The 24,614-nt window shown below is 51.0% G+C and overlaps 1 protein-coding gene across 1 annotated transcript in view; it reads right to left on the bottom strand.

Moving 5' to 3' along the window:
• The window catches only part of RIPOR3 (RIPOR family member 3), a 64,317-nt gene that overhangs the window by 21,625 nt on the left and 18,078 nt on the right, over window positions 1-24,614 (bottom strand). Inside the window, exon 2 of the mRNA XM_081033545.1 lies at window positions 6,104-6,222. Within this exon, the coding sequence (XP_080889671.1) occupies window positions 6,104-6,222 (119 nt within the window). The remainder of the gene's footprint in view (window positions 1-6,103; window positions 6,223-24,614) is intronic.

Genomic DNA, 24,614 nt, shown 5'->3' with positions numbered 1-24,614 from the left:
ATTGCAAGGTAGGGAAACTGAGGCTCAGATAAGTGACTTGCCCCAGATCGTGGAGGTGACAGAGCTGGGACCACACCCAAATGTATTCAGGCTGGGATCTTGGCCATGCAGCTGGGAGTGAGGTGCAGGATTCTCAGGGTCCTCGGAATCACCTGGAGGACGTAGACCTAGATTGCTGACCCCTGCTCACCCCACCAGAATTTCAGAGTTAAGAGTCTGGGGCGGGGCCTGAGAATTTGCATTTTAATGTGATTCTGCTGGTCCGGGGACCACATTTTGAGAAACACAGTCTCAGGGGAGACACCATTTCTGCTTCACTCAGGAGATGTCCTGTTGCCAGAAACCCAGCTCCATGTCTCCTTGGGATCCCCTCAGAGTCTGCTGTACTTTTGAGGTCTAAAATCAAGGGCATAGGACTCATTCATTCGTTCATTCATTCATTCAAACACTCATAGAGTATGGCTTTCCCTGGTCAGGTGCCGTGATGAAGGCCCAGGGGCCAGGGCCCCACCCTCAAGGGCTCACAGTCCACAGGGAGAGGGGGCCTTGCAGTCTGGAGAGCCAGGCAGAGAGCAAGCGGGACACTGCTCTAACTCCTTCGCCAGGCCTGAGAGAAGGGCCACTGGGCCACCACCATGCCCTGGTCCCACGAGTTGTATTTCCAGCCCAGCCAGATGCTGCACATTCCACACACGGATGCAGATACCTGCTGTTGACTCAACAGAGAGAAGCCGTCCTGGCCACCCTGCTGATGGGGATCCCAAGACCTGTGGTTCCCACGTCGTGCTGCACAGCCGCACTGCAAACCAACATGCCAGAAATACAGACCCCAGGCCCTGCCCAGACATGCTAAGAGCTGGCCCCAGCGGATGCCGCAGCAAGGAAGGTTCTGGAACCCCACCCTGGGCCCTCAGGGGACTTACCAAGCTGGGAGCCTGTACTGTCTAGTGGGACACAAGCTCCTGGTCAGCCACCCTGTTCAAATCCCAGCCCCAGAGACCACAGGTACTTAACCTACCGGAGTCTGAGTTTTCTCATCTGTAAAATGGGGATAATAAGAGTGCCTGCCCCACAGAATTGTCATGAGATGTCATTCAATTCAACAAATATTTACTGAGCATCTACTGTGCACCGGAAGCCATTCTAGGGGCTGGCAGCAGAACAGTGACCAAAACAGACAAAACCCCTGCCTCGGTGAGCTGCCGTGCAGCTGGGGGAGACCGTGGGAAGGTGTAACAGGCACAGGTTCTGGAGCCAGACACCAAGGTCTCTATCCAGCTCCCCCACTTCCAAGCTGTATGATCTTGGGTAAGTAATTGAACCTCTCTGTGCCTCAGTTTTCTCATCTGTAAAATGAGGACCAGAGGAAGGATTGCCATGAGAGTTACATAGCAATAAGTTAATAAATGTAAAGGGCTCAAGCAGTGCCTGGCAAAGAGTAAGCGCCATGTATGTGTCAAAGTCAAAGAAGATCATTTAAAAAATCACATGTCAGATAATGCCCAGTGCTGAGGAGAGAGGTAAAGGCAGGATAATGAGTTTAAATAGGGTGAACAGGAAAGGCTCCCCAAGCAGTTGGAGGAAAGGCACGTGTGCAGAGCCCAGGGCTTTGAAGCCTGGTACATCATTAGTGCTCATTCCTGTACCTGCTGTTGCTATTATTATATGACAGGTGACACTTTCCAAAGACCGGTAGGGGCTGTGCTCCTCGTCCCTCACCCTGCCTGAGGCCATATCCCCTCCCTCTTAGAAAAGACCCTCCACCAAGTTGCCATTTCCAGGCCAGCAGAGGCAGGCAGGGCTGCAGACTCGCAAGAGGCAGGTTTTACACAGGCTACGGTCCCCGGCAGGTGGGTAGGCAGGCAGGTGGGGTGAGCAAGCAACTTTGAGGTGGGAGCCATGCTCACCTGCCCGCTCCCAGAGGCCCCAAGGCCCCAGTAGGTGCATGCCCTCAGCCAGGCCCCCCTTCCATCTACCTGAAAGCCTCCTCACTCTTGCTGCTGTGGCTGTACCTGGAAGTGCCGGCTCCCGGGGAAGCTCTGAGCCCAGTTCTCTTGTCTGTACTTCAACAGGGCAGGTGTGGCGGCCACTCTGAGGGCCGGTCCAGCCAGGGGAGGCGATGCGAGTGCAGCCCCCGGATGGTGAAGTCAGACTGCATGTCTGGCCCAGTGTCACAACTGCCAGGGCAGGGAGCCACCTCTGGGGCAGACGTTTCACCAGTCTGGGAGGACTCAGTAAATATTAAACAGCCCCTGGCATGCCAGACGAGATTCCAGATGGGCATGTGCAACCCACTGGCCCCAGCCCTCTCATGAGGCCACGGGGGCAGTCCTTCTACCTGGTGTCATGGAGAAATGGACCTGGTAAGTGGCTGCTGCAAGTGCAGGGTCTGGAGGCAGGCAGGGCTCAAGTCCGCACCTGCCCCGTGCCCCTTGCCCCCAGGTGGGGCTGGGGGTGGGCATGGGGCAATTACAGGACCAACTGATGAAGACTCAGTGTAACAACAGTGTAATCCAACCTTTTCTCCTGTGTCTGGTGGTACTAGCTGGGCGGGGATGACGCCAAATACTCGCAAAGCTCTAACTGCTCTGGGTGCTTCACAGGGACTAACCCACTTCTCCTTACACACTCTGAGGTCCCCGGAGTCTGGTTCCACCCCCACGGGGCAGTCTGAGCACCTCATCTGTGTTCGCTCTCTTCAGGATCCTCACCTTGAAAGCCAAGGCCTGCTGTTGACATTTCCCACCTACACTTCCCAGCCGTCCCAACTGAGGAATTCCAAGGTGGCAAGTATATCACAGTGTCTCTGGGCTCAGGAAGGGAGGTACCTAACAGCCTGGGGAAGGGGAGACCTGGCTGAGGAGTGGCAAGAAGGGATTAAGAGCAGTGGTGCCTGTCAATCAGGGCAGAATGGGACAGTGTCTGGGTCTGGCCTCTTCTTAGAACCCTCCTCCTGATTATATATGGCGTTATTATTGCAACCATTCACACCTTAGTGTAAAATTCCCCCACCAGATTACTTCCCCAAGTGAATTCTTTGATTATAGAATAAAAAGCCATGTCCAGGTCAGAGGGGTTTCAGGTGTCAGAGCAGGGGTGGGAGTGAGGGACAAAAAGGGTATATAACCACCCCACCTAAGTAGAGCCCTGCTCTCCTGCTCTCCGTCTAAGATTATTTTGCCTGACCCACGCCAGTGGCTGAGTGCCTTGGCAAAGTTGCTGTGTTTCAGTCTGGTTGGATTACCTGGAAAGGTGAGGCCTGAAACCCAATCCAGGCCTTCCAGCCCCAGAGCCAAGGGTCCAGACCCCTGGGAGTTGGACAGAAACAGGAAGTTAAAAATAGATTGCTTCTTCCCTGTTTCCTCACTTATGGACGGGACTGCACAGAGAGACTAAGGGCAGATGGTGGCCACTCAGGGACCGCAGAACCTGCCCGGGCCAGGCCTTCTCCAGAATCTCCTGAGGGGGGACACCCAGGAGGAGGAGCCCACAGGTGGTGTCCAGGAGAGGAACAGCTATCAGGAACCCTCTTCTTCAGCCAAGGACACAGACTTTGCAGGACCTGCCTCTTACCCTTGCTGCGGACCCATGAGCCCGAGTGTCATGGGATCATATCCCCTCTGTTCTCTTCCTACCTTGAATGCTGAGCCCAGGAATCGGGGAGAGGGGAGGGCAAGAGGCTGGAGGACCATCTGGGGGCACTTTCTGGGCAGCGCTCCTGACTAGGGTTTGAGGAGACATTTCCCATGGATTCAGGAAATCCAGAGGCCCCCAAAGTCCTGACAGGAAAAGAGCTGCCGGCAGGATCAGCCACAGAATTCTTGAGGCCCAGTGCAAAAGAAAATGCAGGGCTCTTTGTTCAAAACTTATTGAAAATGTCTGGATGGAGACAGCAGAACGTGAAATCTACACGAGGGACCCTGTGCCAGCCTGCAGGCCCCTCCCTGCTGCCAGATCCCAGGGCAAAGGCCCCATAGTCCTCTGTGTGATGAGAGAAGGTGCCATCCGGGTGGACCAGCTCCATGCCAGGGCGCACGGGCTAGAGGCGCCCCTTGGCCCGGCCACCTGCACGGCTGTCCTTAGCAGCCCTGGTTACCGACCCCCTAGGGCAGGGTACCTGGATGAAGCCCAGGAATGGTTCAGTCGAGAAGCAGCATCATTCCAATGTATACTTAGCCACTGTCAGCAGCCTGTATGGATGCCTGCTGTGTGCTTTCCTCACAGTGGCACCCACACTTTCTCCTCTCCGAGGCTGGGGTCGGGGCACTGGGCACTAACTCCCTCTGGGCCTTTGGCCAAATTGCTTCCCAGTTAGGGACCTCAGTCTTCTCTGCGTCAGCCCTTCCATGGCTCCTGTCACCCTGTGAGTGTCCTCATGGTGGCCCACAAGGCCTTGCAGGTCCTCCTCTCTCTCACACCACTACCCCACATGCTGACCACACACCCACTTCCTGTCCCTCAAAGTTTACTCTCACCTCAGGACCTTTGCACTGGCTGTCCCCTCCACCTGACAGCCTTCCCCACCCCCACACCCTGTGGCACACGATCAGCTCCTTCTCTTCTCTTTGGCCTTCTCTTAACCACGCCCCTGTCCTGTGGAGCGCCTCCTCCGAGGCCCCCCGCTGCTCTCATTCCTCCACAGCAGCCACCACCAGCTGAATCCATCTTGTTTGCTCCCCAGGCAGGAGGGCAGAACCTGGGTCTTTTTCTAGAGCTTGGACTGGGACTGACCAGAGTAGGCGCTCCACACGTAGGGAATGAATTAGGGGTTCCCAAGGGTGCTTCCAGCTGGGACACTCCAGGATTTCAACCCTGGGATGCCCCACCTCCCAGGCACACCTTGGAAATGAGCAGCAGGAGAAGGGGAGTGAGCTGGGAGGGCCTGACCACTGGGCCAGGTATCACGGGGTCTAATGTGCAGCTGTTGGACCGGAGGGAAAAAGCTATGGGAGGGCCTGGTCTGGGGCTCAGCGGGGTCCCCCCAAGACATGGCATTGAAGCCAAGGTCCGAAGAAGATTCAGCAGGAACTGGCCAGGTGAAGAGTGGGAGGAGAGTTCTAGGAAGAGAGCACAGTCTGGCAAAGTTCCCGAGGTGAGAGAGGTCCATGTGGCTAAAGCACAGGGCTAAAATTAGGCTGGCCAGCCAGGTCACAGGGATGTTACGTGAAGGGATTGATTGCATTCCAAGTGGGAGGGAGCGCCATGACGAGATTTGCTTGTTGACTGACTCACTGACCAACCAGGTTCTGTGCCCCGCTTGGCTGTGAGTCTTACCTGTCCACCACATCAGCTCAGACGGCAGATGTCTGGGCCCCTCAGGATGCCTGAGGGGCTGCCCCACCCTCAGGCCTGCCAGCTGGCAGGCGGCTCCCCAGGGGCTTGCACAGTGTCCGACATGAAGCCCTGGAGTCAGAGAGCCAGGCAGGCCTAGGCTGACCAGGCTGGGGCCCCCAGGCACAGAAACGCACCTTCCTCCTGGGGATTACCGACAGCTAGAGGAAACACGTGGTGGCAAGGCCATGACCTCATGTCCAGAGGATCTGCACTGCCCCCAGGCCATCTCTGCAAGAGCTGCTCCTCCTTTGAAAACTTTCCATAAGCACCTACTGTCTGCCCAGCATGTGCCAGCTGCTTGCCATGTGTCACTTCCTCGTACCCTCATGACAGCCCCATGAGGGAGGGACAGTCGTGATCTCCATTTCACAGATAAGGAAACCGAGACTCAGAGAGGTGTTGTCACTTGCCCCAGGTCATAGAGCCAGGATAGGCAGCCCCATTTCCCATTCTGTCAAACAGGACGAACATTCCATCCTAACCCCGCCCCCAGGAGCCTAAGTTCTAACTCTAAATCATTCTTGCTGTGTGATCTTGAGTGAACAGCTTCACCTCTCTGAGCCTCAGTTTTCTGTTCTGCAAGTGGGCCTGATGGGTTTCTCCCAACACCAGAAACCAGCCTCCTCCAATCTCTCCCTCCCTCTCTCTGTCCTCGGCTGCAGGCCTGGCATGAGTGCAAACCTCGGAGTCACTGGCAGCGTGGAGAGCATGTCCCTACCGCCCGCCCACCCTGGAAGAGCCCCACACCCACAGCACCGGCAGAACTTACGCGATCCTGCGGCTCTGTGCGCTGCTGAAGCCCGCGAAGGAGGCGCTCCGGCCCACAACGCCCACGGCCCCCGTGTCCCTGGAGGACAGGAAGCGTACCCTCACCGACATGGTTGTCACCTACAGGGAGAGGACACGACGGTCAGCCTCACATCACTGCCCGGTGAGTGCCAACCATGGGCTGACTGTCCTCCACCGTGGCCCCCAAGGTCCTTACAACAGCCGCAGAGATGGGGCGGCCGTAGTGTCCCCAGCTCCCCGCTGAGAAAACTCAGTCTCCGAGAGGTTAGGGAACCTGCTTGCAGGAGTGGCAGGAGCGAGACTGGAAGCCAGGTCTCAGTACTCGGGTCTGGAGTTCTTAGTGCCTGAGCAATGCTGTGTCCTGTTGCAGGGAGAGACAGCTCCCCCGGAACCCAGCTCTTCTCAGCTCCCCTCAGCCAGTCCTCTGCCTACAATCCTCACCCACACACAGCTTCGGTGAGCACCTACTGCATGCCAGACACTGGAAACACACGCTGAGCAGGACGGGCAGAGTCCCTGTCCTCCAGGGCTCCCGGTCCAGCAGGATGGCCAACGAGCCACCAGACCATTATAGTTAGGAGTGGACGGTAAAGAGATGGGGAAGCCCAGGCGCTCCCTGACCCAGCCATGGAGGAGGCAACCAAGAGCTGAGAAGGAGAGGCTGAGGAGGGGAGAAGGAGACGGGGAAAGTAGGGAAGGGTATCTGAGGCACAGGGAACAGCATGAGAAAAGCCTGAAGGTGCAGAGGACATGGTGTAATCCAGACATGGAAAGAAGTTAAGGGCTTGAGGTGTGGCTCCAGGTGAGGGCAGAGAGGCCAGCAGAGCACAGGTCAGGGTGCCTTGGTAGCCCCCTGGAAGGACTTTGGCAATGCAATTGGGCAAAGGTACCAGAGAGCCATGAGAGGGTTTTGTGCAGGGGGTGACAAAGCCCAATTCACATGAGGCCAGGCTGCTGGCATCAAAGATTTTCAGAAGCACTTTCACCCTGATCCATTGCTCCGTCTCTGACCCAACCTGCAATGAGGCCAGCCTGGAACTCTCTGTTTTTCCAAACCACCTCTACATTGGAAAAATGCCACCACATCCCTTGCTGGGACTATCACCCAGCATCTTCCAGCATGGACAATGGAAAGTTCTCCTCCATATCTAACCTACATCTCGGCTGCTAGTTTCATACCTTGTTCCTCAGACAGGGTAGGATCAGTCCCACGATTCCAGGGACCCCACTGCCCAGGCCAAACCTATGAAAAAGCTCCACTCCGCCAACTCCCTCCTGTTCCCACTTGGTGAGGCCCTTGCATTCCAGCATCCCTTCACCTCTAGCTGAGTTCAGTCTCCACATCTTTGCTCATATTGGGGTCTCTGCCTGGAATAGGGTTCTCCTTTGGGCCACATCTGTCCAGTGTCCAGTCCTGCGTTTTGTTTGTAGTCAGCCCTTGCCATGGACTCCAGAGCCCACCCTCTGAGCCCCCCCAGCAGAGCTGTGCAGCCCCCACAAACCTTCCCTTTTCCCTGTTTATCCCTCACCCCACTGTCCCATGTGTGCTGTACATAGAGAAACGGCTGTAGCTGTGCTACTCACAGGCTTGGGGCCTCAGTGATCACATCTGTAAAATGGGAATTCAGAAAAGGACCAAGGGGACAATGTGCTGAGAGCACACATTGCAAGAGACACTCAGAAAGAGCTAGTTGTCCCTGTGCCCTCGTTCTGACCAAGACCCCTGCCATGGAGTGACGTCTAGCCCTGACAGTGGAAGCTGGCAAGCGTTTGCTGAGCGCCCACTGTGTGGCAAGCCCCAGTGCCAGGGACTGTCACCTGCTATAAATCCATGAAAAGCACTGTGTACATATGGGGAGGTTGAGGTAATCTGGTAATGGAGACATTATTTATTGAGTGCTTCTTATTAAGCCACCGCTGGCTAAATGACTTATGTAAACTATCTTATTAAAATCCACACAACCCCCTTAGGCCGAGGAGCTATGTTTAACCTAATTCGACAGATGAGGAAACTGAGGCTCAGAGAGGTGATAGCCTGGTCCAAGGACCGCAGCTTGGAAGTGGCAGAGCCAGACAGACTCACCGTGCGAGGTCCGGCGTCCTACACCCTACGATGTGCCCCGGCCCCGCAGGATGTCCCCACAGCTCCCACTTACACGGTGCTGCTGCAGCTTGGACCACAGACCACAGCTCACGTGAGTCGATTGTTACATTTTCAGGGATTTGGGTCGCTTGAAATCAGCCACAGTAGGAATATTTACACCACGGAAACCAGCAAGCCTTACAAATTAGAGCTTTTTTTGCTGCTGTTTTTTTAAACCTTTATGAGCATCCCATCGCCCCCCACCACTCTTAGCTCCTGTTCTGGGTGACACTGGGAACCTTCTCAAACTGCTTGGCCACCCCCAGCCAAGCGGAACAAGAGAATGAGGCAGGAGCAGGAAGGGAGACCCCCAGGGCCAATGGTGAGACCCGAACTCTGGACTCAGGCCCAGCACTGGGGGAAGATTCGCAACACATCCCCACGAGAGCAGAGAACAATGAAAGACTGAGGTGCAGCCCGAGGTGCAGGCAGTGGGAGACCGGGAACAAGAATAAGGATTTCCACCACACGCTAGACGCCACGGGGCAGACAAATGTCTTCTGCGAAGAACCAGATAGTAACTATTGTTGGCTTTTCAGGCCATACAGTCTTTGCCATGGTGACTCACCTCTACCATTTTAGAGCAACAGCGGCCACGAACAATACATAAATGATGAGCATGGCTGTGTTCCAATAAAACTTTAATTACAAAACGAGCAGCTACTGATGGGTGACCCTGGGTAGCCAGCACTCTGCCTGATACCTGTTCTAAGGGCTTAAAATCTCATTCAATTCTCCCCACACTGTAGGAAGCAAGTGCTGTTATTATCCCCATCTTGCAGACAAAGAAACCGAGTCTCTAAGAGGAAGAGAAATGACTCCTCCTAGGTCACACAGGTAGGAAACACCAGAGCTGGGGTTTGAACCTGGGCATGATGGACTCCACAGCCTGGCCACGTCGTGCTATGCTGCACTGACTTCACAGCGGCTAAGCTGTGAAGCGGCTAAGCAGAGGCTACCCAACCCCCTCCCCCAGGAGCCAGACCCAGGCTGAGGGGGAGAAAAGGGGGCCCCAGATGGAAATAGGTGCGTGAAGGGGACCTGCCAAGCTAGAAGCATAGCCCTGGGAGGTGGCTGAGAAAAATCAAGCCTTACACCCGGCAGGCTTCAGGGTATGGGAGCCCAGGTCCCTGTGGCCCCTTTTGGACCTGAGTCAGTTCCACTGCCATCTCACCCAGCTGGAGGACTGAGAATGGGATGGGATGGCCTGGCTGAGACCCCTCGCATCTCAGGCACCCTCAGTGGGCAGCTCCTGACCAGCCCCGTGAATGCTGGTCCCTTTGACCAAGGATGATATTCCAGTTTAATCATTGACATGACAGGGGCACTGACCACTGGGAAAAGAGGCTGGGCACCTGGGAGACCTCACTCCCCTGCCCCTCTGCAAGCCCCCTCCTCGCTCCTCCCCTGCTGTGGCTGGCATGAACACTTTAGTTGCTGGATTGTGTGCAGGTCTGCGAAGTCCCTGGAGAAGGACACTCGGGTGGCTCAGGATAGCTCTGAGCTACCCCACAGGGCATGAAAGACAGCCCAGAGACCTCGCTGGTCCCTGGGAGAGGAGAGAGGCACAGAAGTCATGCAGGTCCCAAACCTTCCGTGGCAGACAAAACTGCCTCTTCCTGTGGGTCCCTCGCTGCCTCTCTCTGGCCTGGCAACCTGGGCAGCACTTGCTGACAATGCCACTTGGGTGCAGCTGGTGGGCGCAGGGAGGACAGGCCAACTGAAGGGGCTTCCCGCACAGCCAGCCTCTCCCCAGACTCTGGGGACTGTCCTTTGGCGTCTTCCCCCAAGGTGTGGCTGGAGGGAGCCGGAGTCCACTCCACTAAATCTGTCCTGCTCACTGCTGGCCAAAGCCACCCGCCCGCCAGAGGGAACCTGCAATTTCACCTCATTTGGAGGTAAGGCTTCTAAATTTAATGGCTGGGCTCTCAGGGCTGGGCAGCTTTTATGCCTGAGCCCCTCACTTAGGGCTCTCTTGTATCCGCTCAAATGCTAGCCAAGGCTTAGTTTGCTTACAGGAGTTTCCAAAATAGCCCCTTTGGTTTAGCATGAAAGGAAATAGCAAAATAGCCCAGGAGAGGAATGTGGGTTTAGACATAAGACATCCTGAGGAGGCTGCCCTGCGAACCAGACGGTCTATACCAGATGGAGTCCATAGTCTACACAGGGGTGTCCAAACTTTTTTCAACGTTTTTTCACCAAGGGCCATATGCGGTAAAATACACAAACAGCCGGGCCACTCACTCGAGGTGAAGTACGTATTGCCTCACCTGGTTTATTTAAGTAAGCTAAATATATTTTTGGAATTTGCTGCAGGCCAATTAACAATGGATTGCGGACCGCAGTTGGCCCGCGGGCCACAGTTTTGACACCCCTGGTCTACAGCCTCTGTGACCTTCCTGCCCAGGGCAGGCCTAGGACAAGGTCATGTCCTGCTCCCGCTCAGGCCCATAGGCTCTATTAGGATCTGTCACATGAGTGACTGCATGAGTGCACGGGTGAGCCATAGCATTGGACTTTACAGCACCCCTGTGCCCATTTCACAGATGAGAACACTGGGTGCAGCCACAACAGCCAAATGCAAGGGGAAGGGTAAATAGCCCCTGGCTGAGCCCTATGGAGGACAGAGGACCTTTGTGTGGCCATTGGGGATGTGACTTCGAGGAGTAATGACATGGGAAAATGTTCAAAATAAGATGTTGAGTAAAAAAGAGCGCAATGTAAACTACATCCAACATGGTCTCAGTTTTAATTTTGAAACAATACCTTCGGTGGACACATAATTCCCTCATAATTAGAAAAGAACGTTAATTTGAAGAAAACAGAGACATTGAGTAAGCTGTCCTCTGTTGCACAGTAATTAAGCCACAAAGCTGACTCTGCGGGGGCTGAAGGGATCCTCCAACCTGAAGAACTTTGCTTTTCACGATGAACCTGGGATCAGAAGAGAAAGTTTCCTCTTAAAAAAAAAACATGTTTTTTTAAAGGTTCACAAATACTGTCGTCTACACTGCCAGCTAATTCATTGGGGTTTCACCCAGGAGAGATGACTCGTGAGTTTCTGTGAACTATCCAGAGGGTGTTTAATTTGCATGCCCCCGTCACTGCCCTGATCACCGCGACACACTCCCGTCACCACCGGCTTGGCCCAGGATCACCTGGAAGAGACAGCTACATTTGGGGGAAGAAGGCTGTTTCCTGAACTGCCAGGGGCGTGGGAGTGTGTGCGGGGGCGGGGGTGGGGGACAGCATGGGGAAGGCAGAGCCCACATGGCCGATGACAGAGGTGGGGACAAAAGCCGAGTCTCTAGGACACACAGTGGGGCAGCTGAATCCCCTCTCAAAGGCCACCCCCACCCTGTTCTGCTGTAGGACAGGGGATAAAAATGGGGCCAGACAAGAGGAACTGAGATGAAGTGAGGGGGCAGAGGAGGGGGCAGTGCACAGAGACCCCAGGAAGGACAGAAGGAGGCCACGCTCTGGTCAGTGTTCCAAGCGAAGCACCTCTGTGGGATGTCAGATCTAACACCAGTAGTAACGCTCATGTAGCCACCCCTGGAGAGCACTTATGATGTGCCACGTCACTCCAGAAGCGGTATGGCGGGCTCTCTCAACCTCGGCACTGCTGACATTTGGAGCCGGAAATTCTTTGCTGTGGGGGCTAGCAACATCCCTACTGGATGCCAGGAGGTCTTCCCTGTCCAGACGTGACAACTAATGTCTGCAGACGTTGCCACATGTCCCCTGGGAGGCAGAATCACCTCCAGTGCGCACCTCCGGGTGAAAGGCAGCTCTTAAAATCTGTACTAGGTCTATGAATTAGTGTGAAGGTGTTAGGGATCATTTTCATGGGGGAAAGGAGTCCTACTGAAGATACTATATTCAGTTGACTACAAATATTGTCCAGGCTTCTCCCCCTCACATGAGTAGGCCATGGGCACCTGGGGCTTCTGGCAGCCTGACATCTTTGGAAGGGGCCCTGGGCCTGCAGCTCCCACCCGGCCTCTGCCATCCCACCCTCCACACACATGCACATGCATATACATGCTAGGGCACGGACAAGCGCCGGGTGGCCTGAGACCCAGAACTTGAGCTTAGAAAAGAGGCTGACTGAAGGCTGTTTGCTCTAACAGAGTTCTGTGTGAGACCTGCTTTCATGGTAACCCCCACTGGCAGCAAGGAGACCCCCAAAGGCTACCTACCCTTTCTATCCAAAGGAAGCCGACCCTGGAGAAGCACACACCCGATTCAGACCCGGAGGGCTGGACCCTGAAGGCCACTGTGGCCGACCCCTGCACAGGATGAACCACCCCAATTCTCCATCATCTCAGGGACACAGACCCTCCCCCGCCCACAGCTGGACATCAGAGCAGCATCTCTCTACACTACAGCCAGAGGGACTGAGAGAAGGCCACTCCCGCCCGCCCGCTGTCTCTGGAAGAGCAGTCAGGTAGGTTCCTTTCCCACGGCCCACTTCTCCACCAGGCACAGGGGGCCCAGTGCACAGGGCCCACGGAAATGGTCAGACTACTTCTAAACTCAGAGGGCCAAAAAAGAACTTTTAGGTCAAAGAGAATGTTTTACTATACGATATTGGACACATTATTAAGTACATATGAATAGCATATTTCATTATGTAACATATCCATCTCTATACAAATTCAGCCATAATATACACTATGTAACGTTGTTTATGGAAGACGAGTCCCGTGAAGGCCAAGGTGCTCGGGGCCCATGAAAGTTATTACAGCCCTACTGGTGGCTGTCTGCTAGCCCGCCCTCCCATCCATCTCCCTCCAGCCCACAGGTGACCTCTCCAGCTCCTTCCCCACCCGTCTTATTATGCAGATCAAGTTAGCCCTTTGTGCCTTTTTCCCCACTTCTCTCCTTTTATCTTCCACTTTCTCTACTCCCAATTCCACCTGGCCAAGCAGAGACCAAGCTGCTGAGGGAGTCAGGCCGGACCTTGCCCTTGACCTGACTTAGCTCATTTGACCCTCACCAAGGTGTGGTACTGTAGGTTCTATTTTGTCCCATTCAGGCCCCTAGGTGTGAGGCTGTTTAAGCCTAGACAGCTTGGCTTCCAGCCCAAACCCTCAACCACTAGGCCCACGGGTCTCAACTGCCAGGCCTGTAAAATGGGTTGGGGGACCCCTAGACAGGAAACCGCCACCCCCAACTTGGTGCCCTGAGGGGGTCTCTCCTCCCCAAGGATCCCAGCTTAAGCTCCCACATCCATCTACCCTCCTACCCCCCTCCCCCCTCAGTCTGGCTTCCACTCAATGGGGGGGCTCACTTCTTCACTTGCATTTCCCTTATCCCTAATGGGAGCCATATGCTCATTGTCTTGAGCCCTCACTCACCTTTTAACTCATTCTTAATGGGTGTGTGTGTGTGTGTGTGTGTGTGTGTGTGTGTGTGTGTGTAATGGAAGCTTCCAATATTTATGTGCCCAGGTCTGTCAATAACTTCCTTCTATGTCTCCAAGTTTGAGACATTGTCTACCTTTAAGATGAGGTTTCTAATCTGCGGACCACTAAAGCCTAGCTCCCTGGTAAGAATTTTGCCTCCTCACCCGCCCCCCTGCCCCAGGCTATAAAGTCCTCAAGGGCATCTCCTCCATAAAACTCCAAGAGATTTCACTGTCTGCTCTGCTTCTCAGAAACACCCTGACTCTGACCCCTCCTTTCTACCCCCTCCCCCAGGACCAAACCTCCACCACTTCTGGGGTCTTCATTGGTCCTCCCTTCTCCACCTTGCCCTCTGCCCTCACTGGAAAACAGAGTGAGCTTTCAAAAATGTCCATCAGTTTTCTGGTACCCCACCCAGGCTCGGGGTTTCTGGGTGCTCTTAGAATTAAAATCTCATCCTTTCACTATACCCATTGGTCCCTTAAGGAGATGCCACCTCCAGAGAGGCCACGTTCAGTAGTGCCTAAGAATGGAACCCAGACAGGGACAGCCAAGAGCTTCCTACCCGCTCCCTACCGACTGCCCAGAAATGCAAGAGCAAGAGTCCCACTGTGCTCCTTTCCCATCCCTCAAAAATTAATCACAACTGGGGCTCGTCAGAGTAAAGGCAGGTGCAGGGTGGGGGAGGCGGACTGGAGTTTAGTCATCCAATTTCCACCTGCCCTCACCCAGCCTGAGAAGCAGGCAGGGAGAGATGCCCGCACTCCACCCCCACGCACTTTTATAGCTGAAGTCCTGCGGCTCAGAGAGGGGAAGTGGTTTTTCCACACTTACACAGCCAGGTAGAAGTGGGTTAGGAGGGAAATGTTGGCATTTGGACATGTTTTGAACACTTGCGTTGTGGGGGGGAGGGAGGGACCGCACTGGAGGAGCCCATCGGTGGGTGAGGGGCTAGGGCTGGAACCAGGGAGCCCAGTGGGTGTAGCTCTCGATCCCGACCACACCCCCACCTGTGTCTCATGAGGATCCATAGCCCAGCAGTGCTGAGTCAACCTTCTGGAATGCCCCAGGCTCCCCCCATAGCAGGCCCTGGGACTCCTGCACAGACACGTGGTCTGTGGGTCTGGTGGACAGGGGACTATTTGCTAATAGAGGCTGTTCACAGCACGGGAAATGGTCAAGGGTTCAACAAGAGATGAGCCATCTGGTTGTCCCGAGGTAAACAATTCACAAGAGATAAATCAAACCAGCCTGCTGTTCTGGTTTTTCTTTCAACAATGTGATGTGCAGTTTCCTTTTCCTGTGGGTGCTGGGTGGAGAGAGAAAGAAAGAGAGAGAGAGACTGTCCCAGGAACGCTGGCCTCAGCTCAAGTGCCTCCTTAGGGCAGGGAGGCAGGAAGAGTCAGATTTTTTCACACCTCTTTTTGCCATATGGTTAACCCACATTGTAAGGAGAGTGGATTGTCTCCCAAAGGAACAGACTTATTTTCTAGAATCCAAAACCTTGAATTTCCAGAATTTTCAGCCTTAAATCCATTTCCTGTTGGAAGAAGACCCCTACAGGTCCCCCCCAGGTATTGCAGCCCTGCTCTACCAGCCTCTGCAAATGCCCACGCAAAGGAGAGAGAGAGACAGAGACAGAGACAGAGGATGGATGGTTGGATGGATGGATGAATTTGAGGTATGTATGTGGCTTAGCCTGAAGTGGACAGCTTGTGCTGGAATTGTCATCCTGGAGTTTCCAAAAGTGTTGCAAAACATTCCAGGCTGACTCTGGAGTTTGTGTACTACAAGTTGTTTATCAATTAATTCCCTCTTTGCCAAACATTCTTGCTTGGGTCTATTGGGAAATGATTTCGGTGGGAATGCATCTCCAATTTTGTAATGAAAATCGCCAATTTTGTAATGATAGCCTCCAATTTTGCAATGAAAATTTTGTACTGAAAGAGAGCTCACTTTACAGAGGCTCACATTACTGAAAATGTGGCCAGGCCAGGTAGTTCCCACAAGATCAAGGACAAAGATAGTACTAAGTTTGGAGCTCAGGTAATAAAGAAAAGTGACATCTTGAGACCAGGATTTTGGGACTCTGCAGAAACCTATGAAGTACACATCGAGTTTCACAGGGAAGGTGAAGAGTGTAAATCTTGGAGGAAAAAAACCCAAGTTCAAGTCCAGTATTTGCCTCTTCGTAACTTATCCTCTGAGCCTCAGTTTCCTTATTTTTAAAATGGAAGTCATTGAAATTCCCTTAAGTTACTTTACAGTTGCAAGGACATGTGTTTTTCTCCTCATTTAAAGGACAAACCAAACTAGAATTTGTAGCTTTTCCCACTGCTTTGTGCCGCTAAGTTTAGAGACGTGAGGTAGTGTATTCGTTTTCCATGGCTGTTGTAGCGAAGACCATACACTGGGTGGCTTAAAACAACAGATATACATTGTCTCACAGTTCTGGAAGCTAGACGGCCATGATTCCTCTAAAGGCTCAAGGAAAGAGTGAGTCCTTCCTGTGTCCTCCAACTTCTGGTGGTAGCCATCAGTCCTGGGCATTCATTCCTTGGCTGATAACTGCATCCCTCCAACCTCTGCCTCTGTTGTTACCTGACATTCTCTCTATGTGTCTCTGTCTTCACAAGTCGTTTCCTTCTTGTTGTAAGGACACCAGTCATAGTGGATTAAGGCACACCATAATGACCTCATTTTAACTTGATGATATCTGCAAAGACCCTATTTCTAAAAAAGGTCGCATTCACAGGTACCATGAAGTAGGACTTCAACCTAAGTTTGGGGTGGGACACAATTCAATCCATATCAGGTAGAAAACACTTTGTTTAGCCCAGCAGTTCAATGAGGTTTTGGTTATGCCAAGGTGGGCCCCAAGCATTGGTGGGTGGAAGAGGAGACCGTAGACTGTTCTAAATAAGAAAACACAGAAATGTGCATGTTGATGATTGACAACTGGAGAAGGGGGGAGGGGAGAGGGATCACACATGAAATTCTCCGGTCAATGAAATTTTAGGATGGGGATTCTGGAATTTACTTCCAAATAGGCTCCCCCTGGGTTCCCATGGCCCCAAATTCTATGGGCTTCCTTCCTGATGGTACCCCATTATCCTTCTGAGGACTCAGTTCTTGCCCACTGCTGTCCATCTGATGGGTTGGTCTGGGGCCTCACAGACCCCTCACCAAAGGGAGTCACAAGACCCACATCAAGCTAAGCAGATGCAGCCGTTCTGGAAAAGGAAACTGGAGCAATGACAGAAGACAGAACAGACTGGATTGCGCTCACCGTGGCCATGGTAGGATGCTGACTGAAATGTCTGTCTGCTGTCAGCCCATCTTGGGTTCCTGAGCCCTGGGTTCAGGCCCATTTCCAGGCCTGACTCTCTGGATCCATTATAAGTGAGCTGCCCTGTACCCCCACCACCAGCCCCACCCCAGGGGCCTTCCAAGACACCCTGTGAGCTGCAATGAGCCAGATTCTTTTATACCAGCTCACAGCAAATAGCTCCAAAGTCTGCTTTCCCAGCAGCCTTGTGTCACAATGCTTTAGGAAGAATGAAAGAACTGGAGCAGCATCCAGTGTGGGATACAAGGGAAGAAGAACAATTTTAGGGGAAGCATGGAAAAATGTAAAAATGAACATTTCAGCCAAAGGTGCCTACAGGAAATGTTAAGGCCCTCAAGCATCCTTGGGAATAGTGGGGAGGTCCTGGGGTTCTCACTGTGGTGTCGGCCTGGCTTAAATATTAAAGGGAGGGTTATCCCGCATGAAATCTGAAAGCTGTAGACACCCAGGGACTGACGCTTGGCCTCCGTGTCGAGTCTCAAGCAGAACGCCGGCACATGGAGACGCAGGACAGCGGTGACAGCAATGGCTCCCTGACACACTGCCCCCTGGAGAGCACAGCCCCTTGCTTTGGGCCCTTGTATCACAGCCTCAGCTGGGGGCTGGGCCTCGGCCGCCAAGCGGGGGCTTCCTGCACACATGCTGTTCTGATTCTGCACCCCCTGGGCTGTATTGGTTTTCCCACTTAGTGAGGCGAGGTTCACCCAGCCCAGTGGCAATCCCTGTAAAAGCCTCGAGTTTGGATGACCCAGTGGGGTGAGTTTATAAGGAAGTGCTTCCTGAGAGCTGGGCTGGCTGCAAACAGATACTCTGCCCCTTGCAAGGACAGCACTGAGGTCTGAGGACTCTAATGGGAGGCAGAGCATCCCATGGGCACCAGGGGCCCTGGGCTGGGGGTCAGAAGATCTGGGCTCCAGCCCCAGCAGCTAACGAGGCGTTTGCCGGTCTCTTGTGGATAAATGTGATACCTCACAGCATCAACAGGATTACAGACGTAGATATCAGCCTGTAAACCACAAGCCTCTACGCAAATGTAAGGCAGGACCAACACTGTAGCTATTATTGTCATGGTTATTAGAACCTAACGCCTTCTGGGGCTTTAAAGCATCTAAAGAGGGTGCCCGGTGACCTCTGACCTTGAACCATCCTTTCCTGTTTGGGAGTGCGTGGAACCTGTGACTATAATGCAATATGACTCCTCTGATTTTACTCTTCCAGAGAAAAGAGGTTTAAAGCATAAGAGGGATTCGTGTGAGGGAGATTCTTTATTTCTGGGTTTGGCGATGGGAGACCACATCGCCAAAAGACAAAAAGGAATACTGGAGGCCTTGAGAAGGTGAAAGTGGTCCCAGCTGACAGCTGGTAAAGAAGCAGGACCTCAGTCTTACAGCCACATGCAACTGGATGACGCCACCGAGAAGGATCTTGGAGATGGATTTGTCCCAGACCCTGCACACAAGAACTCAGCCTGACCCATATCTTGAATCTCAGCCTTGTGACACTCTGAGCAGAGACCCCAGCCATACCATGACAGACCTCTGCCCTGCAGAACTAGGAGCTCACACACGGAGATTGTATGAAGCGGCCAGGTTTATAATTTGTGACGTTGCAATAGAAAACCAAAACCTGCTCTGTTAAGAAAGCTTCAATGTGGAAGGCTCCGACACCAGCTCCCAGTGTCGCTTAGTGGTCAGAGACAGGTTCTAATCCTGACTATACCGCTCGCATGGGACGTTGGCCAGTCTACCTCCCTGGCCTCCCAGAAACCTCAGTTTCCTCATCTGTACTATGGGAAATTAAATGTGTGTAAAGCATCAGAGAGGGTATGTCGTAAGGACTCGTAGTAAATGCCCCAGAGCCATGAGCATTGCACGTGTTGATGATTAGAATCAACTGACAACTAGATCAGCGGTGGTACACCAGGGACGGGAGCGAGCCCAGACCCGGTGTCCTGGGAGTTCCAGGCCACTTGGGGAATCAGGACACTAAAAAGAAAGCTCCAATTTTGAGGAGAGTAGGTGTCACGTGCATAACAGTCTTTGTGGGCACAGTGGGGCAAAGACCAGGCCTCAGAGCTCTGAGCTCCCCTCAGAGACTGGCGAGGGCCAGGGGTAGTTCCTTTCTCAAGAGCCCCTTTGCACTGACTTTCCTGAGGAGGAATTTTTTATGGATTCTGCTGCTAAGCCTCTGTCTGAAGCCTGAGATCAAGGCCTTGTCCTTGTGAGGATATAGAAAAACTGGGAACCTCGGACACTGCTGGTGGGAACGTGAAATGGGGCAGCTGCTTCGGAAGACGGTCGGGCAGTTCGTCAGATGGGCGAGCATAACGTTACATGACAACCCAGCAATTCCAGTCGTCGGTACACACCAAGAGAAAATGAACATATGTCCAATAAACCCTGTACACAAATGTTCTTGGCAGCATTATTCGTAATAGTGAAAACATAGCAACTATTCAAATGTTGTCAGCCGATGGATGGATAAACAAAAGGTGGTCCATCCATACAATGGGTTACTATTCGACCCTATAAAAGAATGAAGTACTGCTATGTCACAAGGTGGATGAATCCCGAAAACACTATGCTGAGTGAAAGAAACCAAACACAGAAGGCCACGTATTATATGATTCCATTGCTATGCAAGTCCAGGACAGCCCAATCCATAGAGACAGGAAGTAGATTAATGACCACAAGATTAAGCAGCAGAGGACAGTGGGAGGGACCGCTAATGGGCACGCGTCTCTTTTGGGGGCGATAAAAATGTCCTGAAATTAGAGGGTAGTTATGCTTGCTCACCTTTGTGCATACGCTAAAAACCACTGAACTGTATACTTTAAAATGGTGAATTTTATGGTACGTGAGTTCAATCTCAATTTTTTTAAATAGATTTTTGTTTTAAAGTCCTGACGGTTACTGACTCGTTGCTTGAGCGTGGATGGATGACTGGGCCCGAGCCCCCAGTTCCTCATCTGTAGGGTAGGATGGTAACCACAGCACTCCACGGGCGTCTGCCGAGATCACGTAAGAAAATGCAGGAAAGTCGTGCTCAGTAAAGGGACGTGTTAGAGTGTTCGTGCCCAAATTAGTCGCTGGAAGAGTAGAAAGTTGGGGTGATCTCTCGAGGGTCTGCGTCCTCCAGCAGCTCTGCTCCCAAATACACACACTGCCGGGCTGGTTTTCCTCGTCTGTCCAGCCCCTGTTCCCTCCACCCTGAATGCTCTGCGTGGTCTTCTAGTCCCCCCAGCAGCACCTCCTCTGAGCTGCTTTCCTGTTCCCAGCAGAGCCCTAGGGAATGCTGTCCCCTTCCTGAGTCTCGCAGGGAGGCGCTAATGGCAGGCAGAATCACACCCGGTCCTTTCATCTTCCGAGCCAGGCTCTGAGCAGCTTCAGAAGAAGGGTCATGTCTTATGTTAGTGTATCCCAAATTTCATTCATTTAGTATCTTCACAATTCTCCCATATTCGGGCATCAGCTGTATCATAAGTTACTTAACACTTTTCTTTAAATCAACTCACTTTTCAAAAAATAGGTGTATTTGAAGAGGACACTTTCATCGTGACTGGAAACGAAGGGCCAGTGTAATTTGCCATCAAGAATAAACATAAACAGGAACCGCAAAATAGTCACACTGGACATAAAACTGAGTTCAAGTGCATGGTTGCCTGCGAAGCCTCTGCATTTTGGGGGAGGGGGAGCAGTGAGGGGGTCTTAGCGAGGCATGAAAGACATAGTAACAACAAATAGACTTTCTCATTAGCATAATCACCACCGGAAGATCGTAGAAAAGGGAACTACGTGATCTGTGAGTCACGGTTATTTAATGCCTGCACCTCCTAAACCATCTCCCCTTATCTCCTGCAGGTGGTAACTTAACTATCACCTCCTTCTGAGGCCTTTCCTGGCCTCTCATCAAAGTGGGACCACCCCTGACTCCCCCCCTCATTTCTCGACCCCATTCCTGCTTTATTTTCCTCTCAGGGATACCTTCGCATGCCCTATATGCTGCATTGTCGTTGTCTATTGTCTGTCGTCACCCCAGCAAGAGTACCAGCTCTAAGAAGCGGTTTTGCTGCTCACGGCCCAGCACGCCCAGAAAATGCCTGGCCTCTAAGAGGCATTCAGTAAACAGCTCCTGAATGAATGAATGGATAAATGAATGAATCTTGTGTCTCCAGCAGCTTTGGACTCTCTCACACTAGCTTTGGACCAAATCTTACAAAGGACGTGACCCAATAAACAGTCGTTGCGTGAGCAAGTAAATGAATGAATTCATCAGTCAATTTTTGCCACAACCCAATGCTTGTGTGTATATGTTTTCAAAGTCCCCAGTTCTAAATTCCTCCTGCAGATTGTCTCCAGGACTAAAAGAATGGAGGCTTTGCCAAGAAAAGAGGTTGAATTCTCAGGCCTCCAGTTTAGGTTCAATAGTGATGATTTACCAGGAAAAGAAAGTTGGGGACCCCAAAAAGTTGTGGGGAGATGGAGGAGTGGGGAGAGACAAATTCCCCAGAGACAAAGTCTTCCTGCCCAGCGCCCCTGGCACTCTGCTGAGTGGGAGAAGCCAGCCAGACACACAGGCACGCTGCAGTTACTAAGTGACCCTAAGTACATCAAGATGGACGTCTTGACGCCAGCCACTCGCAGTGGGTCTGGAATGAATTGGGAGGTTGTTAAGATCTCCGACTTAAGCCTCTTCTCACAGGAAAAATATTTATTTCACTGAGCTCTGCTTTTTGGAAACCTGCGCCTACAACAGTCTGCATCGATCTAGCAGAATTTTGGCTACTGCTGGCTTTTGTCTCCTCTCCTGTCTAGGGCCGTGTGTGTGTGTGTGTGTGTGTGTGTGTGTGTGTCCAAGATTATTAAGCAATCAGCCATAAGACACAGCCAGGACACTCTGCTCTACTTTAACCAGAAAAAAATGGACACAAACTGAATTTGTAACATGAGACATCAGACTTGGGTGTTTTATCTGTAAAGATGTCTGCTTGCAAGAGACAATTATCTTTCCTTCCCCTTTTATCTAACATATATATATATATATATATATATGTTACACTATATATATATACATACTATATATATACATACTATATATATACACTATATATAGTGTAATTTGCCATATATATGTTACACTATATATATATATATATATACACTATATATATATATACACTATATATATACACTATATATATATATAGTGTAATTTGCCATATATATATCTCCTTGGTTTGGGAAAAAAAATACAAGTCTGAGGAAGAAAGTAAAACTCACTCCTACTCTTTCAAGGAGCCACGATTAGCTATTAGTGCACAGGTCTTTTCATTCCTTTTCTACTCTTTGGAGCCTAAGAGTTTGAATTCCAGCTTTGCCATTTGCTGGCTGAGTGATCCTGAGAATCACGTCACCACTTGGAACCTCTGTTTCCTCATCTGGGAAATGGAGCAATAATAGTACCTACCTCTTTGGGTCATTGGGAGGGGTAGATGATAGAAATTACATACAGAGCTTAGCAGAGTTTCTGGCACATAGTAAATGCTCAATAAATTGTACCTATATGTATAGGATAAATATATACAATTTTTATACCTTTGTTTTCATATAATAGTGTAGCATACACATTTTCCCATTTCACTATTCTCATAAGCATTTTTAATAACTGCAAAATGTTCTATTGCAGGCCTACACCAGCATTTTGTTAACTGTGCCCTGTGGATAGAAATAAAGGTGGATTCCACACTATTAAAAAGATTGCTATGACTAGCTTCTGTAGACTCAAATCTTGGTCTGCATTCTATGTTCTGTCTTTAGGATGAATTCTCAGAAGTGGAATTATTGGGTCAAATGGTATGAACACTTCCAAGAACCTCAATATATCATATTTAGCCCGATGAGTTGCTTTTCAGAAAGATAACTTACAGATTTGTATGAGAGACTCCATCTCAACATGTGTCACTGAGGATTTTTACCTTTTAGTTGTTACTAATTTGACAGGCAAAAAAATGTCATCTCATTCTTTAATTTGCATTTTTAAAATTTCACTTACTATTTTTCTAATACTGATTTTATTAGCACCAATATATTGAATGTTTACTATATGCCAAGCATGGGCTTAGATCTCTGTAAAATATCTTAATCCCACTCTGAAAGCAGGGCTTTGAATAGATATTTGCACCCCCATGTTCATAGCAGTGTAATTCATAATGGCCAAAAGGTAGAAGCAACTCAAGAGTCATTGACAGATGAGTGGAGAAACAAAATGCAGCATATGCATACAATGGAATATTATTCAACCTTAAAAAGGAAAGAAATTCTGACACATTCTATAAGATGGATGAACCTTGAAGACATCAGGCTGAGTGAAATAAACCAGTCACAAAAGGACAAGTATTATATGATTCCACTTCTCCGAGGTACCTACAATAATCAAATTCTGAGAGACAGAGATTAAAATGGTGGTTACCAAGGGCTGGGGAAAGGGGGAATGGAGAGTTATTGTTTCATGGGGACAGAGTTTCAGTTGGGGAGAATGAAGAAATTCTGGAGATGGATGATGGTGATGGTTGCACAACAATGTGAATGTACTTGATACCACAAAACTGTACATTTAAAAATGGTTAAAATGGTACATTTAAAGTTATGTCTGTTTTGAAGCAATAAAAATACCTTAATCTTTGTGATGCCCTATGAGGTTGATATTATTACCCCCCTTCTTTAAAACATGATGAAACTGCGGCTCAGAGATGTTAAAACACATTCCCAGCATCACACCGCTTATAAGTAGTAGAGATAGGCTTAGATGGCAGGTCATACTCCTGAAGCCTATGTAATCCTACAAGAATTCTGTGAATGCAGGAGTCTGAGGGAAAATTCAACCAAACTCAAGGTACCATGTGGAGTAAGCAAGTACACTGTGCCAGACGGAGCTGCTGGCCCTCAGGGTTCAGAGTTCAGTTCTAAATTTATTCTCTAACCTTGTGGTTTCTAAATATGGCCAAACAGGTTCTTCCAGCCTAATCAATGACGTGGGTGCATTGTTTTGAAGATCAAACCCTTTTCCTGGTATGAAAGTAATAAAATAATGCAGAGTTTGTTTGGAAAAGCAGTTTGGCAGCCTGTTAGCAGCCATCTGAGAATGATCCTGGGCTCACTGATGGCAGACACATGTGGTTGTTGACTGATTTCTCAGGGACCCATTTCCTGAACCCGAGCCTGAAGTTCCCCTACAGGATGAACCAGAAAAACAGAGCCTTGGGAAATAACTAGGCAAAAAATTCTGCCCTGAACCAGACTTAAAATTTCCCTAAAATTGCTAATTAAGAACAAACTAGGCTTCTTTAGATAGTCTCCAGGCCAGGGAGGAAATGCAAGGTCTTTGGGGACTCTCAGGCTGAGTTTCCCCTTCTCTAGGACGGTATTGGGGTAGCTGACCTGTCCATGACCCCTTCTCAGACATGCCTCCACTGAGGTGGAGCAGGCACGTGACCCTCATGGTCTGGCCACTGATGATCTGACCAGCCCCTTGGAACAAGCACCCAGGAGACGCCATCCATTCACTGGCCAGAAACATACAACTTCTGGTG

Source organism: Rhinolophus hipposideros (assembly GCF_964194185.1).
Source record: "Rhinolophus hipposideros genome assembly, chromosome: 22".
In the NCBI taxonomy this organism is placed as follows: domain Eukaryota; kingdom Metazoa; phylum Chordata; class Mammalia; order Chiroptera; family Rhinolophidae; genus Rhinolophus; species Rhinolophus hipposideros.
Note: the sequence above shows the minus strand (reverse complement) of the source record. Positions and strands in the feature narration are given on the sequence as shown.